This window comes from Molothrus aeneus, chromosome 3, assembly GCF_037042795.1.
Source record: "Molothrus aeneus isolate 106 chromosome 3, BPBGC_Maene_1.0, whole genome shotgun sequence".
In the NCBI taxonomy this organism is placed as follows: domain Eukaryota; kingdom Metazoa; phylum Chordata; class Aves; order Passeriformes; family Icteridae; genus Molothrus; species Molothrus aeneus.
The window spans coordinates 39,248,934-39,268,627 of NC_089648.1; the positions used below are offsets into that span (position 1 = coordinate 39,248,934).

General features: G+C 37.0%; 1 protein-coding gene across 3 annotated transcripts in view; it reads left to right on the forward strand.

Annotated features, from left to right (window-relative positions):
• Positions 1 to 19,694, forward strand: part of SMOC2 (SPARC related modular calcium binding 2) — a 138,317-nt gene that overhangs the window by 94,201 nt on the left and 24,422 nt on the right. For all 3 annotated transcript variants that reach the window (XM_066545645.1, XM_066545643.1, XM_066545644.1), the window contains exons 8-9: positions 1,775 to 1,961; positions 8,724 to 8,806. In XM_066545645.1, the coding sequence (XP_066401742.1) occupies positions 1,775 to 1,961; positions 8,724 to 8,806 (270 nt within the window). The remainder of the gene's footprint in view (positions 1 to 1,774; positions 1,962 to 8,723; positions 8,807 to 19,694) is intronic.

Consider the following 19,694-nt stretch of genomic DNA (forward strand, 5'->3'; position numbering starts at 1 on the left):
GTGACAGATTTCTACTTTGTCAAGCTATAGTTATTTCTGCGAAGGTTTCAATATGCAAATAATTCCTACAAATTCCTACAAATAATTCCGCCTTTTTAAAAGAGTGTTTCTGTCCTTACTACAGTGATTCTCGAAGTACACTTTATTATATAAATACTGGAAATTTGAGAGGTACTCAATCTCTGTTTATGTCAGTGGGTAGACCAAGACAAAAGCATGCAAAATCATCAACTTAGCTTGATACCCTGTTCAAACACTATATGAAACAAAAGAGGAAAAAAAATCAGCTAAAGACCTCCATCTGTGCCTTGTGTAATCAAGCTAGAAAGTGATATTCTCTTTTGTAAAGCCTTTTACATGGATTGGAAAAAAGCACAGTTTTGTAAACAGGCCATTGTATAGATGGAATTGTGTGCCATTTAAAGTATGAAGGTGTTTAGCTTCCTAGCACCTTTTCCCCTGCCACAGAAGTCTTACTGATTTTGGACATTTACATATGCAAAAAGCCTGTCAAGGAGCAGTATTATTCTGTGAATTTCTATTGGTGCCTACAGTTTGCAAAGCATTTTCTGAACTCTGTGTATAAAAGAAAACAAGATTACCCTAGACCTGAAATTTGTTAAAATGTGCTAGAATATTCAGTCAGGATTCAACTTGTTCTTTGTGCCCTGAACTATTGAAAGTCAAAAAGTAAATCCTTTAACTGGTTTGAAAGAAGAGCAAATATTACCCACTTTTTTTTTTTATTATAACATTAAAATTACTGTTCTTTAACTGAAGAGAATCTGTTACTGATTGAAATTTTACTGGCTTGAAATTATCCTTTTAGTAATTTGAACATCTGTAGAGTGCTTAATATTCTTCCTTTTCAAATATTTAATTATTTTTTTCTAATGGATAGTGTGGGAGTTATTCATAAATGTATTTTTAACAATCTAAATTTCACATGATAGGTGATTTTAAAGTCCCTGGAAAAAGAATGGCTTGAATGTATAGTCTTTCTTATTTACTGTCTCTGAAGTTTCACATGTACCGGTTTATTAGTGACCAAAAATCCTCAGCAGAGGTGTTATTTTACTGATTGGTGTAAACTGACAGGCCTTTTCAGGCCCTGTGGTTTCTTCTCTTTCCCCCTTGACTCACAGTTTCATGTAAAGGCTGAGAATGTATAGATATGTAAGTTTTTCACACATTCTGAAAGATTTCAGACATACTGATTCCATGACATAAAATATGTGTTCTTCTCGTGGGTCTTTGCTTTCCAGAGCAAATGATACATTGCCAACACCAGAATCACCAGAAAAGAATGTGGAAGATTTCTCACTGTGTTAAGAGGTTGTTTCAGAACTGGAGAGAATGAACAGAATATAAACATCCAAATGAATATCTAGAAGAATAATTCATTTAAGGAATCCTAAGCAGTTGGATTTTTACTCTTGCCTCTGAAAAGGATCCGTTCTTTAGGGACTGTGGATAAGGATGAGGATTTTTTTAAGGTCACAAAGTATATGCTTATCCATAGATTACATCAAGTATAGGAAAGGGGGTGTTCAGAATACTACTAAGACTATAAAATGAAGCAGTTGCATGAAAAGGAAACTAAAGTTTTAAACAATATATAGCCTAAACCAATGTAGCTGGCATTTGAGCTGTAGCAAGCCTTCACAAAGAAAATCCTTATATGCAATCAAAGAAAGGTATAAAATCTGTTTGATAAATTGAGTAGTCTCTTTCCATCTATCTTCTTCAGTACTTTTTCTTTTCCATCCAAAAGCATCATCATGTGACCAAGAACTTCAGTCAGCCCTGGAGGAAGCAAAGCAGCCCCAGAAGGACAATGTGTTCATTCCAGAGTGTGCTCAGGGCGGCCTCTACAAACCAGTGCAGTGCCATCCTTCCACAGGCTACTGCTGGTGTGTTCTGGTGGATACAGGACGTCCCATCCCCGGTACCTCAACCAGGTAAGGGAGTACATGTTCAGTTCTCAAAAGCTCAGGTAAGAACATGTCCTAGTCTCCATGAACTATCGTGTAGATTTCTATTGCTGGTGGAATTATGTCATACAGGTTTTTTATAAATTGAAATACTTTGAGACATCAAAAATTAAGGCCAGATGGCCATGGACTCTTTCACTGCAATGGCACTGGCAGTTTGCCATCCTAGCCGTCTTCTTTACTCCTTTTTTGTGCTAGGAATCCAAGACTTGAAACATATAATGAATGATCCCAGAGGAAATCTCACACTCCTTTTCCTGAATATAAAAGAGGCAAGTGAGATGGTCTATGACACAAACCACATCCAACCTCAGAAATGCTTAGTTATTTTGTTATTTTTCCAGCAACCTCCTCAACTATTTCACATGATGTTCTTTGATGGAACAACTCCTTGGGAACCCATAGCTAGGAAATATCATTTTAGTGTATTAATAGAAGGTTGGAGTTCAGTCATCTCAGCTGAGCTGGATACATGGTAAATTATTGTAAGCCACATAGTGTAGATGTAGGCAAAGCACATATCAGGTTCCAAAGGATGTTATTTAGGTTGGTTATTGAGGTTTGGCCCTTGTAGAAATGCTATAGAAGCTCATATGGAGCTGGCAGGCAGTATAGGTATCTTGATGCAATCATAACTCTTTTATAACTTAAGCAAAATCTTTTTTATCATTTGCATAAGGTTTGTGAAAGAAACGTGTTATAAGCCGCTTGCTGTAAAATAGTATATTCTTGGGGAGGATTTTTTCATGTATTCTTCAAGTGCTGAGTTATTGCTACCTGTTTATACCATAGTCTAGACTATGCCAATTATAGTGCCATCTGAAGTAGACTTGATGATCTTAGAGGTCTTTTCCAACCTTAAGGATTCTTTGATTTTATCACTTAAAGTCACTGTTGATCAACTGTTTTTGACAAGTTGAGGTCCATAAATGGTCAAAACATAATAGTCCAAATTTGATGCTGAAACTGTAGGATCACTATACCTATTGTATGAGGATCTAAAGATGACTTCTAGAGATTCCATATACTCCTTTTTATACCCTTTCTCTGTTCTCTACCCCTAGGTTTGTTCACTGTTTTCTTCTTTTTAGTGCCAATCCTTCTTTGAATGATTATCTTAAATAATTTTATTTCCTATACCCTAATTAGAGTCCAAAACATTTTTTTGTGCTCATCAAGCAATGGGGCTCATGCTGTGCTTTTGTTTTTGCTGTGTTTTGAGTTTTGGTGAGGTCTTCTTTTTTTTTTTCCTTACCTTTTTTTCTTACCTGTACATAAAATTTTTAGCATTTTATTTTGTGCCCATTACCTTTTTTTCTGCCACTGGACATCAGCAAAAAGATTATGACTTCCCTTTCATTATTTTCCTCTCTTTGGCTACTTAGAGACAACATTAAGATCCCCTGTAAGCCTTCTCTTCTCCAGGGTGAACATTGTCAGTATTCTTTTCTTACTCTATCAAATGATCCAGGCCCTTAATCATATTTGTGGTCCTTTGCTAGATCCAGTGTGCCCATGTCTCTGTTCTTAGGGGAGCCCAGAGCTGGACACAAGATTGCAGATAAGTCTCATTCTCCCACTGTGAACGAGAGGGCAAGGATCTCCTCCCTTGACCTGATGATAGTATGTTTTCTAGTGCAGCCCTGGAGGCTATTTGCCTACTTTGCTGTCTTATACTCAGCATCCATCAGAAATCCCAGGTTCTTGCTTCAAAGTTGCTCTCCAGCTGGCTGACCCCATACTGTACTGATGCAGGGAGTTAATCTGTGCCAGGGGCAAGAATTTTGCTTTTTTAAACTTCATGAGATTCCTGCCAACCCATTTCTGCAGCCTGTTGAAGTTCCTCTGAATGGCAGCACAACTGTCTTGTGTATCAGACACTTCCTCCCAATTTTGTATCATCTGCAAATTTACTAAAGTTTTTCCATGTCCCAGTGTCCTGGTCATTAAAGAAGAGGTTAAACAATATTGTTTGACAATAAACAAGCTTTGGGGCACTCCACTGGTGACTGGCTTCCAGCTGAAATGTTTCTGCTCTTCCCAACTATTTGAAACTGGCTGTTCAGCCAGTTTTCAACAAACCTCACTGTTCATTTATCTCATACATACTTCATCAGTTTGTCTATGAGAATGTGCTCAGAGGCAGTGTCAAAAGCCTAGCTGAAATTAAGATAAATTATATCTGCCCATCTCACCTTATCCACTGAGCAAGTTGCAGAATCACAGGAAGCTGTAGTGTTGGCTAAGTATGATTTTCTCTTCATAATTCCATCCTGACTACTCTCAATCACCTTCTTCTTTTTCATATGTTTTGAAATAGCTTATAGGAGGATTTATTTCATCACCTTCTCAGAAACTGAGGTAGGGATCTCTGGCTTATTTGGCTCTTCCTTGTCTTTCTTGAACACAGAAGTGACATTTTCTTTCTTCCAGTCCCCAGGAACCTTTCCCAGTCAGTAAGACCTTTCAGATATAATAGAGTGGCCCACAAATCAGCCAGCTTCCTCAGCACTTGTGGGTGCATCCCATCAGGTCTCATGGAGTTATGTATGTCCAATTTGTTCAAACAGTCCCTGAGTTGATCCTTCATGACCCAGGATAAGTCTTCCTTGCTATAGACTTAACTACTGCTCTCAAGAACTTGGGATTCCTTGGAGACTGGTCTTACAAGTAAATACCAGGGAGGGAGGTACCATGGAGTACTTCTGCCTTCTCTCTGTTCTTTGCCACAAGATCTCTTATCCCACCCAGCAGCAGGCTCACACTTCCCTTGTCTTGTTTTTGCTGCTCAAACACATGTTGGAAGTTCTTCTTGTTGCCTTTATGCTCCTTACCAGATTCCCAACCCCATCCCTGCACACTTGAATAGTGTCTGTTTATTCCTCCTGTATCAGCTGAACAATTGTATGCTTCCATTTTAAATGTGAATTTTGTTAGGTGCACTTTGTTCATCTGTGTGGGCTTCCTGCCACATCCTGCACATCAGGATGAACCATTTCTGAAACTGAAGGTGATGATCCTTAAAAATCAACCACCTTGCTTTCTGATTAATATGTATAGTGTGCATGCAGTATGTACCATTTTGGCTCCTACCATCATACAGACTGGAATTCTAGGCCTTCTCAACCCCTTGATGAATCACCTATGGACCTAGAAGTCCATAGTCTCTGTCAGTCTCTGTCTCTTTTTTTCCCGTTTGGTCTGCTGGGCTCTTGGTTTTGGCAACTACACAGTCACTCAGCTATGGGAGGAGACGGCAGGAAGACCTTTCACTGTGCTGCATGTCTCAAGGATGAAAGGCTGGAAAATTGGATACAATCTTTCCATGCATATGGTTTAGACACGAAAGTGCTCTGCCTGATGACTGAGACTAAAAAGATCAGCTGCTATGTTCTTGACCATTTACTTAAGGTCAGTCCTCAGTGAAGCTCTGCAGAAGTAAAATTTAGTGATATCCCCAAAGAGGACATTTCTGAGCACAGATGGGTAAGGAGAGTACTCAGTTTTAGGAATTTCATACTAAATAAAGAATGACTGGTGTATTTAGGAATCTACAGTCTTCGTAAACAAGCAGGTGGGATTACTTCCTGTAGTTTAAGAGGAATGTCTAGACCTCATTTCTGAGAAATACTTAGATGGGCTGGAATCCCATTAATTATTTGTTGATTTTAATTTAATTTTCTTTTCTGTATTGATAAAACTAAACTTTTTTTTTCAGGGAGAGGGAACTAAATGGGAACCAGAATATAATGAGGAATATATCCTTGTCTTTTTGTAATTCTTATAGAATGTAAAGACGGAATATGTGAGTCCTTCCTAGTTTAAACAGCCAGAGGCTTGTGCAAAATTTGGTGTACTGTCTTTCAGTTTTCCACTTCAAAATACAAATCAAAGGATCTTAAAACTCTGCCGCAGGAACTGATATCATTAGTACTCCTGATAGCAAGATGGGTGCATAGCATACAGAAATTTCTGTTCTGCAGATAAGGGTCAAATTGCTAAGGGACAACACTGAAGGGATAGACAGAACCAGAAAGCTATTGCCAGAACAGCTCAACATTCTGCTTGTTATTTGTTTTGAATGTACTCATGAGAATGATATTTGTCATATTATAAGGTTCTGAACACCTCAATAAATGGTAATCATGCTACATAAGACCCTCAAAATGAAGGGAAGTTATTAACACTCACCTTCTAATACACTGTCATCTGAAAAAAAGAAAAATCACTTGTCAGTGAAGGTATTTCAGAAAAAAAGAAACTCATTCTAGATTTAAAATGAAGGTATGTCAATGAAGAATCCCTCTAGGACATTTAAGACAGTAAAACAAAAGAAATAGGTGAAGTTGTGGAATAAATCTGGATTAAAAGGAGGTAATGCATTTAAAGGCTAAAAACAACCATTCCCACAAAAGTGTCAGTGTGGTCCTCACCAGCTGGACACAATACCTCTTGGAAATCACAGCATGAACCTCAGCCTTTTGGCTCAGTGGGGACCATGGGGCTGAGTTCTGACGTGTGACTTTTTTTAGCAACTAGGATCTCATGCAGAGTAAGCCCCAAACTTGCACAAGATTCTCTAAACTTAAAAAGGAACATGGCAATCATCTGTTTCATGAAGCTGCCCTCATTGTAGAATCCCTGTGGAAGTCTCCATCCTCTACTGCTTCGTACACCTCAGTAAATCTCAGTGCTTCCCAGCAGACTGATCAGAGGTATAAAGCAGTCTTCCTAAGCCCTTGCCAATTCTAGATATACATTTACTGTTAGGGATTCTTTCCCCTTTTAAATTCAAAAGAGTAACTTGGGATGCCTTTTAACTACACTATTTTTAACCTGTGCTCCATTCTGACATACTATCCTGTTCCCACTCTTTCTTCATGAAAACTGAGGCAAGTCTGTTTTTCTTATCAGTTTTTAGCATGGCTGTTCCTATATGGTAAACTTTAAATGACTTGTTTTCTTTCTTCAGTTGCTTTAAAGAGTTAAACATAGACTTTTCACATTGCAGCATTTTAACACCTATCAGGCTTTTATAGATTTAGCTTGTATATGATGGACTATGTGTGTATTTAACAAAAATATCAGCCAAAAGGGTAGAAGATTAGAGGCCAAAAAATGAAATGTAGGCACAGAGCAGCCACAGTAATGGAAGAGAAGGAGGGGAATGCAGAGTCAGGTATCAGATTAATCAGGGGCCAGGCTGTTTGCCAGATACTGCATTAGTGGGTATTGCTCAGAGACTTCCCTTTCACTGTTTTCTTGGCTGATTGAAGTGGTCATCCATCAAGTATATGAATCCAACCCGTGTTATCAATGCACCTTCTATTTCTGCCATTCTTTAGGGTTAACAAGAGTCTGTAGCTCTCCCATGTCCATAAAAACAATTCTGTACCTTCTTGCAGCAGCCAAAACTTGGTGGGCTAGTAGTCAGTTTCAACAGGTGGTATAGAAATAAATTAAGCACTCAAAGGAAAAAATAATATTGCAGTTCTCTCTGCTGCCTGATAATTAAGAGGAAAATATTTAGGCATTGTTTTTAGAAGCAGTCTGACCTGAATCTAGGACATTGCCACCATTCAATGTTTTTAGAAATATTTTGTTCCAAAAAATTGGATTAGTATAATTTAATAAGAAATCTAAGTATGCCACGCAGTAAATGTGCTTTTGGTGAAGTTGGAGAAGGAAAACTTCAGTTATATAAACTATGAAAGAATCTAGAATCAATTCAGTGAACAATATGTGCACACACATGTATATAGACATGATGCATGTTCATTTAACTGAGAATTGAAACATTCTCTGAAGTGCTACCTGCTAACTCCTGCAACTTCAGTCTGCTTTAGGACAATAAAGTACAAATTTCTCAGAAAGAGGCTCTGTTGAGGTGAGTGAAAAACCACCATGCTTTGATAGTGGGACATGGAAAAGGAGGTGAGATTCAGCAACAGATGTTCCTCCCATGCCTCCTGGTCTTGCATAAAAGATTGCTAGTGGTGTTACATAAGTCACTGTTTGTTGGAAGTACAAATAGCAGAATTTCTTGTTAACAGTTAGACTAACAAACTGACTTTAAGTAAACTCAGCAAACATAGAAGAACCAGAATATTCCAGTAGCAGGTGGAGATTCAGTCTTCACAATTCACTTCAAGCAGTTCCAGCCCAATTATCTTCCTTCTGGAAATACTATCACTTTTGCACTCTTCTTCAAAACATAACCCTTCTTACTTAAACTTTTTTGAGGTGCAGTAGTCCCTAACTACAGTACCTGCCTTGCTGTGATTTTGGTATTGTTTCTTTGTTTCTCTGGTGTTTCCCAACATGAATACATGAATACTGTCTGTGGTATTGTTTATGACTTTTTTTTTTTTTTTTTTTTTTTTTAGGGGGGAGACAGCGTCTTTTTTTTTTATGTCTGTGGGGTTTCTTTTCTATACTTTTCAAAATAATTTTTATTTTATATTAATTTATAGCAGTTCTTTAGTTTTCCTCCCAGTAGAATGGGTTTTAGAAGAGAGAATATTTTTTAGCTTGTTATCAACTCCAGGAGAATAAAGATGGTTTCTTTGAGGTAAGTGAAAGATAGATAAGTTTACATTGCCCTCTGAATGAAAATGTGGGCTTATTCCCTAAATACAAGAAGGTATGAAGATTAAAAAATTTGAAATGAATTAATTCTTAATCCTATTAACCTTGGCTGATTTTATTCTCTCCCTGTTTGTTCTTTAGGTATGAACAACCTAAATGTGATAATGGTGCCAGAGCTCACCCAACAAAAACAAAGGATTTGTACAAAGGGCGCCAGCTTCAAGGTCAGTGAAACGGATAAATTTAAGTTTATGCATTCCAGTGCATAAACTGGAATGTTCACTACAGTAAATTAGAAAGCAATTCCTTACACTGTATCAAAACAGGGTATCTTTTAGATACCACTGTATTGATTTGTCACTGACTGAAGTCTTTGACTTTGGAGCAGTGTAAGTCAATATGGGTCTTGGGATCTTGTCAGAGAAAGTAAGGCTAATTTTAATCAGTAGTTTAATGGCCATCACATTTACTTACTGGAATTATTATTTGCTGCTCTCATATTGTGGAGATCAGCAAATACATCCAGGATAACTCAACCTATGCTTCATAATCCTTGTTCTAGCAAAATCCATGGGAAATTGGCCTCCATCTTCAAATCAGTATCCATAAATAATATAATGGATACATAAATAATGTATCCATGTTACTTTTCTCCAAGCGTATCTTTTTCAGTTTACCTCACAATAATACTTCTTGAAATGATTTTGTTAAAGGAAAAAATGGTGTTTATTAGAGTTTTCATTTTTTTACACTTTTTATAATCATGTGAGAGATCTTATCTGTGGATAGTTGAGCTTCACAGAAGTCAGTAGACTTCCTTAATTTTTGAAATGACCTTTTAGTATGCTTGAATAACTTGAGGAGTAGCAGGTTTAGTGATATTGCACATTATGAGAGAATTATAAGTCACTGTCAGCCATTGTAAAGAACCAGAAGGTAAATAATATGTGCAGATCTTTCATGTAATGAAAAATAATCTAGTTTGGTCAGCCAAAGAAACATTCAGACAATTCTCAAACTATGCCCATCAGTGCTGAAATGCATATTGAGTGAACACATAAATGCTCTCTGTCATGAAATAAACTTAATTACAAGGTGTAATAAAAAAAACCCAACTAGATATAACTCTAAGTTGTGTTCTATATAAAAGCTAATCAAAAGACCTGGTTAAAGATGCCCTGCTTATTGTAGGGGGGCTGGAGAAGATAACCTTCAAGGGTCCAAATTATTCTCTGCTATTTACAACTCCATGGAAAGCAGTGGAAAGTTAGCCACCTTCAACAAATTATTTCACACAACACTTGCACAGTTACAGAGTTGGATGGTTACTTGATTTTATGGGGTTTTTTTCTGAATGGAAAGAACTTCACTTAGAAGACATTATAGCAGAGCAGAAGTTGAAGAAACAAGTTTTGCAGTTAAAGATATCACTTACTGGTCATTCCTACCTTTTGGACTCTTAGAGTGGGAATGGGCAGGTGAAGGTTTTTAAGATTGGATATATCTATTTTTTATCTAAACTGCTAATGTTTTCATACAGTAGAGTAATAAAGATTTATCCAAAATCAAGATACAAGTGAAATTGTTAACAAGAATTTTCAATGCTGCAAGCTCCTACTTGATAAATTAATTTTCATTAAGTTAGGCAATGGTATATTGATTTTCTTTTTTTTTTTTTTACATTATAGTATTTTGCATTATGTGTGCTTTAGCCAAAAACCACTACAGCAATGCAAGCCTATAAGTAATTGATATGTATACATAATTGATATGTATGACATTGATTTGCTCTCTCTCATGTTAGGTTGCCTAATCTTTGACTTCCAAATGCCTTGTGTTATTTTAAAATAAGGCAAATACCAAAATTTTTTAAATACTTATAGATTAACTAGAAGAATCTCCTATTCTGCAGCAGCATGGAATAAGTACGTGTCTGTAGAAGTAATGGGAGAAGAGGCTGCTTCCTAGTTGCAGTTGTGTTAAGATTATTATTTTTTTCTTTCTCTCCCTGTAAGGCTAAATGCACAAGTGCTTTTGCCAATAAATGGCAAATTTATTTCTTATCATGAAAGCACTACATTGAGGGAAATTAATCAAATTTACTTTAGACAATTTTTTGAAAAAAAGGAGGTTGAAAGATGAGCTTGTACAAGTATTCACACAAAGTTGTGTGAATAGCTAATATGAATCAACTTTTTAATAGCCATGAATCACTGTTATTCAGGTTTTTCTGTTGTAAGCAGCCTTGCAAAGGCATGTTTGCATCTGTGTTGTCTAAATTTAAATATAGAATATAATTGCTGAGTGGTGCCAGGACTGAATAAAGAAAAAAACTAGGTTAATTGGAGTCTTACTTTTAAGGAATAATACATTTCTGAAAGGATGGGTTGGCTTGATTTGCTGATTAGAGCCACCAGTAGCCCTTGGTGAAACCATTCTGACTACCTGAAATGTAAAACCAGGAAGATTTTAAAATAATTACTTTGCTGCTATGAATGATCTTAAATGGGATAAACCCTACACGTAGATCCTCAAGTGGATTAAATTGGCATGGTTCTGCAGCTTCACTGATTTATACCATCTGAAAATTTGAACCAATTATATGTTAAGCCAAATATTTTTAGCAATAATTTGTAAGTAAACTAAGAAACAGTTTTTGGCAAGCACTGATACCTTGTTAAAGCAAAATTGTGGCAGATAAGTGTCCCTTGGAATCAACAGCAAAATTCCCACTAATTTAAACCTTCACGTAGGTCACTAAGGTAACCTAATATAAAGCATCTGAAGCTGAAGGCTAGTCTAATGTTTGTAGGGACGATCCAAGCCACCTGTATCTCATAGTTTGGACTGGAAGTTATAATAATAATAATAATAATAATAGTATTAATTATAATAATTCTTCCCATTAGATTTCTAGCCCTTTTTTAAAGCCAAAGCATTTTTCTGAGGTTACTTGCAGTTATGATCCTTCTCAGAAACTGGTTATTCCAAGATAATGAAATTGAACTGAAAAAGGAGTATAGAGAATGTCACATACTATCGAAACAAAAGGGTTTTTTATTTTTCTCAGAGTTTTCAAACATTTGTATTTTGACCTTTTATTCTCTTCTGTGTTATACAGTAAAATGGAATCTCTGTGATGTAAGGTCTTGATTAGTTTTTTCCATACTTTGGATTACTGGCGTGTTAAAGAGGAATTCATTTTTCTACATAAGCTGATCAAGATCATTTAAAAGGATTTAGCCTGAAGGCTAGTTAAGCAAAACATATAGTATGATGAAATGAGGTGTAGTTGCCCCTGTAAGCTTCCTGTTTATAAAGCTAGTCTTGCCTCTGCTCTAAGCAACCTGGAAGAAAAGGACTTTGGTGTGTAAGAGAGCAAGACTTGATAGCATACTGAGACACTGCCAGACTACTCAGATAATTTGTCTCCTGGGCAAATCCTTTTCTTATTTAAAAAGTATGCATAGAAAGCAAGTCTCTGGTTTAGGCTCTGCTGTGTGTGAGGGCTGGATAAACTTTGGATAGTACTTAATAAGATTTAAGATTTTTGTATTCTTACCTGATTTGGGAATTAATCTTATTTTCCTGCAATATGATTTTCATTACCCAGACCTGAAATTTGAAAAGCAAATAGAAACATTTTTAAAGTATTCTGGGAAATGTCATTTTGATCACATAATATTTTTTAATTAGCAGTACCCTTATCTTTTCTGCAGAAAAAAACCCCCACAAAACTGTTGTGCAGAAAAAAAACCCCACAAATGAGTAAATGACACACAAGTTTCAGCAAGGGACACAATGTGAAGCTAGATTTTCAGACTTTACTGGGTTGCTATGGTTTTGTCAATTTAAGTCAGACCACTAATTTTGTTTACATTTTATTTTGGTTTGCTTAAGTTTCTCCATTTCTTTAACATGATGTGGGTTTTTTTGACGTTCCTACAGTTGTGATACTTCATTTCATGCAAAAGAATAATTTGAGAGGGGAAAGTATAGTTTGGAAATGACAGTGCCTTGAACAGTAATACAGTATACTGACTTGGGTCAATGTGCAGAGGTAGTAAATCAGTCTACTAAAAGTCTTGAAAGTCTCCCTTTTTAATTTTCTCTAAATAGCACAGCTCTTCACTGTTGAATATTTTGTTTTCCTGAGATACTGATCTCAGTTTGCCTTGATGGAAGTAGCATGCTTCCATTGCATTCATGTTCCTGTAGGTTTTACTGGTGATGTAAGATCAGCATTTCACTCCTATTTCTGTCCTTACTGGTAATCCTTCACTTCAGTTGATTATCATAACAATTTTTGATTCTAGACCATTTCTCCTAAAAAGGTGAGTATTTCAGGGTTTTGATAGCACTGAGTTAAGGAGCATCTGAAAGGTTTTTATTGTCCAGGGTCTATTTGGTGGCACAAGAAGGATCCAAATTAGTTTTGCACAGCCTCTGTGAGACAGATTTTGATTTCTTTGTGCCCCCTTTTCCCCACAACCTTTTCCCCACAACCCAAATCCAAAACTCAGCACTTTCCATCCAGGGCCTAAGCTCTGTTAGTCGTGGTACTCTGATGGTCTACAGTTTAAGTCAAACTTAGAACTTCATGACTCAATTGAAATGTCTTGACAGAGGTCTCTTGTATAGTTAATCAACTTAATAACAAAACAAAAAAAAAATCCCTTAAAACTCTTCCTTAAATATAAAGTACAAGTTGTTTTCTAATTTCATAGCCTACTACTGATTCAGCTCTTGTTTTGAGCTATGAGTGTTCTTGAGCTTAGTTTAACCTTGGCATTCAAGTAGTTAATATTTTCTCCTGCAAATCATGCATAAGAGCAGTTTAGCTCATCTGTTTATTTAATTTTTGTGTTACTTAAGAGAAACAAAAATATTCTAACTGCCCAATTCTCTTCCTATTGTAATGGCTTTATTTACTGTGTTTCTGATGGGATAATCCTGCACTGACCCTGAACAGTTTATGTTTTGTGGAGCAAAACTTATGATTTAAGGTATGGGGGAATTATATGTGGATAAGTACAGTTTACTTTTGGTTGTTGGCAGTATATCTTTTTCCAAAGTTAAAGGGAAATAGTCGGAAGCACTCAAACCACAATGATGCAACACCCACAGCCAAACAGCCATCATATGAAGTGTCTCACTTCAAAGGCATCTTAAAAAAAAAGGAAAGTGATAGAGGCTTAACTGCCTTTCCTTTTGAGGTTCAATCTAGCATGCAGTGGTTCCACTTTTGACCATGACTGCATCAGGTTTTATAAGGTGCCAGAGAATTTCTCAGCTAAAATACTGAAGTACCACCTCTGCCCTACCTCATCTAGCTTAGTCTGTTTCCACATAGTCCTTTGTTTCCTCAGTGTAGTCTGTACCAACACCAGATTAGTAGAAACTAATCCTGCCTTATTTCACATTCTTAAATATTTGAATGACTAAAAATTTCTTTTTTTTAAAGGCATCAGATAAGGCATAATGCAAATTTTTAACATGCCTGCCTCCCCATGAGCTTCAAATTGTTAGGTCAATTGGCATGTAACTGTTTTCCCATTAGCTTCAAATTGTTAGTCAATTGGCATGTAACTGTCTCCACTGAGCTGTGATTTAAAAGGATTATATTTTTATGATGTAACCAGCTTTCTGTCTGCATGAGCTAATACTCAAAGTACTCCTTTCTGCTATTGAATCTTAAAGCTCTGAGTAGTCAACCAACCACTTGAAGTTGCTGGCTGTTTTGAATGAGCTTGTAACCATTGCTCTGAGCTCTGTGCTGTTCTATTTTCCAAGAGTTACTTGGCAAAAAGGCTCTGCACAGAGCAGAACTTCCTAAATAATGACTATGACCAGGAAATGTTGGTTCAAATCTGGTGTGAGCCTTTATGACAGTGAAGTGGTGGCAGAGCTGAACAGCTGCGTGGTGAGTTGATGGAGGGGAGCTGCCTGAAGCATGGTGGGGTCTGCACGGAGGACGTGAGGCTCAACAGTGAGGTACAGCTCCCAGAGCTGGAGGTTCGTGATGGAAGCAGAGTGAAGCCCCCATAATCCAAAAGGAAACAGCTAGTGACATTCTAATTAGAATTAGAATTCCAATTGGACGCCCTCAAGTCTGTGGGCTCAGAGAGGGTGCAGTGAGAGTAATGAGAGAGCTGGCCAGAAGAGCTTCCCAAGTCACTTCCAGTCATTTACCAACAGTCCTGGTTAACGGGGGAAGTCCCAGAATTACCAGAAGGTAATTAGCAAATGTAACACCCATCCATGAGAGGGGTTGAAAGGATGATCTGGGAAACTAAAGGCCTGTCATCCTGACCCTGGTACCAGGGAAAGCCATGGAGCAGATCATCATGAGTGCCATCATACAGCATGTGCAGGACAACCAGGGGATCAGGCCCAGCCAATGGGGCTTTCTGAAAGGCAGGTCCTACAAGAGCACCCTAATCTTCTATGGCAAGATTACTTGCTTAGAAGATGAGGGAAAAGCTGTGGTTGTTGAATAACTAGACTTCAGTAAAAGGTGCTACACCATCTTCCACAACAGTCTTCTGGAGAAATTGAGTCTTTTTTGGCTTGAACAGATGCACTTTTTACTGGATTAAACACTGGTTGGATCGTTGGGCCAAGAAAGTGGTAGAGAATGGAACTAAATCCAGTTGATGGCCAGTAACTGGTGGTATTCCCCAGGACTCAGTATTGAGGTTGGTCTTGTTTCATATCTTTTATCAATGGTTTGGATAAGGCAATTTAGTGCATCCTCAGTAAGTTCGCAGATAACACCAAATTAAATTAGATGGAAGTGTTTTTCTGCTGGAGGCTCTGCAGAGAGATCTTGACAGGCTGGATCAGTGGGTGGAGGACAACCTCATGATGTTTAGTCTCCCAGTGGGAATTTTAGCTCCAGAGGGAGGAAGTCTTGCAAGTTATTTTTCAAGGCTCTGCAGATCACGTTGATTTCCTGCATACCTTCTTCTATTCATCTCCTCATCCTGATTTGATTAATAATAATCTGGCCACAGTTCTTCATACTGCTTTAATTTTGCCTCCTTTGTAATAATTTCTTATCAAAATGAATAATCACACAAACTTACAGTAGAAATATTAATATCTGAAAAAAATAATCTCAAGCACATAACCCAAGAGCTACTTAATGTGCAAATTTGCCTATAAAAATTACAGTGAAAGCATTTTTGTTACTAGTAAAATGCCAGTGAAAGACGCACTCTTTCACAGCTAACAAAAGAGAAAAGCTTGCTAATTAAAGGTGGTGCTACTGTCTCAGCAATAGCATTTCATTCATTGCTCTACTTAATATTAACCTATAATTTTATGTTAATTTTAAAGGGCTATATTAGAACTAATAAACACTGACTTCATTTGCTTCACAGCATTTGGCTGTGCCAAAGAATATATATTCTGTTTCTCACCTCACTTGTTGCTGTCCTCCTTTTCCAAACAAACACATGTTTAAGGACAGCAGTCTTGCCTGCTGTCAGTGTGAGCAGTGAAACACCTCCAGGAGAACATGCCCAGAAGGGAGAAGGTTCTCCTGTATCTGGCTGGTTTCCCAGGAGGTTGTCTCACACCAGCTGTACAGTTACATTTAATCCATAATATTATATTTACTCTCCTTCTATATTTTTTCCTAATAGTAAGGAGACAAAGAAGGAAATGAATTTATTAAATACTTCAATGCAGAGATTAGTCTAATCAAGAAATCCAAAAGAAACTGCAAAACAGTACATTTTAAACATTTTTGTTTCTTTTAATAAGGTCTCTGCAGAAAATACATGTGAGGATTAAGAAAATCAAGATACCTTCCCTCTTTTAAAGACAGTCTAAAGTTTACAGTGAAAATATCACAGACCCTTTAAAAACAGCTCCAATTATGTTACTGTAGGATACTGAGTTAGTGTCTATGCCTAGTATAAAATCCTACAATAAGCAGAGTGAAACTTTGATCACACTGGAACCTAAAAGGAATTAAAGAATTTGCCTCATTCAACAAACTTTAATGCTGTATTCTTGAAACTACAGGTTCAAGAAATGCTTTTAAAAAATATTGAAATAACCTCTGTTGTAGTGAAGACATAGCAGAGGTATCTCATAATAATAATCGGGCATAATAATAATAATGTGGGGCATTATTATTATAATAATGTGGGGCAACTGGCTTGTAATAATAATGTGGGGCAACTGGCTTGTAGCTCTTGTGTAAGCAGTAGGAAAAAACCAACACCAGCAGGGAAGATTGATATAGAATAACTTCAGTGTTTTCTGCCAGAATGCCTGCAATCATTATCATCTTGCAATCTATAAGCTGTCAAGAAAAGCTCATATTAACTGAATGGAAAAGGTGAAAACCTTTTAGTGTGCCAGGGCTGTAATCATAATGAAAAATGACACCTGAATCTTATCATGACAGTGAGTGGGAGTCACATAATAAGACACTATTTCCTCAAAGGCACATGGTATAGGGCTTCTCCTTTATAATCTGATAGAGTAAATTGAATAAAAACATGCCAAGGATTTGTAACACTGTTCCTTTCAAAATGGATCTCTTGTTTTTTGTGTTTTCATACTTGGATACAAGTTCTCCTTGATTATGTGGCAGAAACAGCTCTCATGTTTAATCTGTGGACAGGGAAAAATAAATATTTTCATTTCAGATTGAATGTATATGTGGAGCTATATTTTCAAAAGGGAACAGCAATGGTAAGGCATTTATTCTTTGTGTTTAGTCACTTGGAGAAGTGTTCCAGTTTTCAAATAAAATGAGCACTTCAATAACTGTGAGTTCAGTGGGGATTTTCAATTCCCAGCAATTATGAAAATATCCTGTACTTACAATAAATCACCCTAGAAATTTTTTGATTTTCATCAAACAGTGACTTTTTGAAATGCAGACTTAAAAGGCTAGGGCTTGTGAAAATTTAAGCCAGTGCAAGCCTTCCCACTTACTAACATTTTGAAAAACTTAATGTGTAATACAGTAATAACATCAGTCATTACTCAGCTGAATAATGACTGAAAGTGTCAAGCAATAAGCCTAATTTACTTGTCAAGGAAAATGAACAAGATGTAGTCATTAAGTATATTTTTCTGAAGAAAATATTTTTGTTTTAGCCTCCAAAAGGCTTTTTTGTGTAACCTCTTGCAAAAGGGCAAAAAATTTCCTCCTCAAGGGCTTTTAGTTGTGGAGGCCTAGAAGTTGTACTCAAACAAGGAATAACATTGCATATTTAATAACACTGAAATAGTCTCATATGCACTACCATGTAGTGGATTCAGCCTGCTGCAAAAAATAATTACTTTGTTTACTTTTGAGAAAAAGGCTGTCTCTGATAATCAGTCCATTCAATGCTCATGTTTTCTAAATACCAGCATAGCTTATCTGAGACCGGAGGAACTGATCACCAATAGAAGAGCATTGCACATCTCACTGAGGTTGACTTCATTTTACAAAGTAAAATATCATTATTGAACATAGTTTCTGATTAAGGCTCAAAAGTAATGCCAGGTTTTGTTGTCCTCATCATAGCAGATCAAAGACATGATTAATTTCACATGCTTTGTCTTGGTAAGGAAGTGCTGCAACCTTGGTGCAACCACAGATAGAGGATGTCATACCTGTTGTTGTTATTATGGAGAACCTGCAGATAGAGATGAGCTTGGAAAGACTGTGCTTAGTGCTGTTAATTGTTTGCCTCACAGCAGTTTATAGTTGTATAGTCTGGGATACCAGTGTTCTGGGCACTGAACAAATTACAGAACAAGAAGACAATGCCTGGAAAATTCACAGTCGAGCTGATTGCAAAGCCACTTGGACAATGGGTGGACAGATGCCATCAAATGGAGAGCCAGTGAAAGTTCCTGCCAATTCCTCAAAGTGCTTCAGTCTGCCAGCATGTGTCACCTTCATTTCACACTGGCTGAGCTTAAGCCACCTGGCTTCCCTCCAGGTCCTTCTTCACATCAGGTATTTAGCCTGCAGAGAAGGCATTTTTCTGGGCTCAGTGAAGAGATGTAGAATAAATTCTCTTTTTCACAGGAATGACATTTTACATGATACTATCTCAGTGTTTTCCAAATAGATGGTGTTACTCCTTGGTTAAGTACAGCTTATAGGCCTCCAAAACTGAGGGCCCTCAAGAAAGAAATGAAATCAAACAAACATCTGGGAAATCTTTCAAAGGATTCAGAATGCTTCACAAGGTTCAGAAATTTGCTTCTCTCTAGCTCAGCAGGAGTGCTACTGTTCATAGATTCCTGATGTTAGCATATGGCAAAAATCCTTGAATAATTTTGGGAAATAAATTAGTCACAAATTTTGCCCTTTACATTTGTGAAGTTCTTGAATTTGCTTGCTATCTAGAAATGTTTTCTGGTAAGGCTTTTTTTCTCTGTAAGTCATCCACAAGCAACTCATTGTAAATATTCCTAAAGTACAATCCATGACCTGCTGAACCCTGATCCTGCAAACACTTACTTGCATTCTTCTTGTGATTAGTTCAATTAAAATCAAAGAAACTTTTACATGTGGTTGTAAAGTTAAGCCCAGGCATAAGTGTCTGTAGGATGAGGGTTTAGGTTGTTCCATAACCTTTGATATTCTATGGGCTATGTAGTCTCTGATTGTTAAATGAGACACAGCCAGCCAGAACCAGTGCAAAATCAGGGGTTTTCAGTCCCTGGGTATTATTCCTGTTCTCTAACTCTTATAGAATGCAAGTCTTACGAGTCTGAGGTTTGGGTTCCTTGAGTACATAATCCAGATTTGCTGGTAGTGTTCCAATTTGAAATTAGCTTTGGAACACAGTTCAATGCAAAGCAATGGTCATTGAATCAAATTAAGAAGCAGAGTGAATATTCATCAGCTTTTTTTATGGCTTCTTAATCACTACAGACCCTTCTGTGCTGTGAACTTTATAATGGGGAAAAGTACTGATAAGCGAATTCCTAGGCTTTGTAGCCAAACAAATGGAAGTTATAATGGAAAATGTCTACTAGAGCTGAGCAGCAGATTTGTCTGCAGAAAATAAACCCAGAGTTTGAAAAATTCACCTGGCTCACTGAGGAGAAAAGCAGAATCTAGGAATAGCTCTTGACTAACAT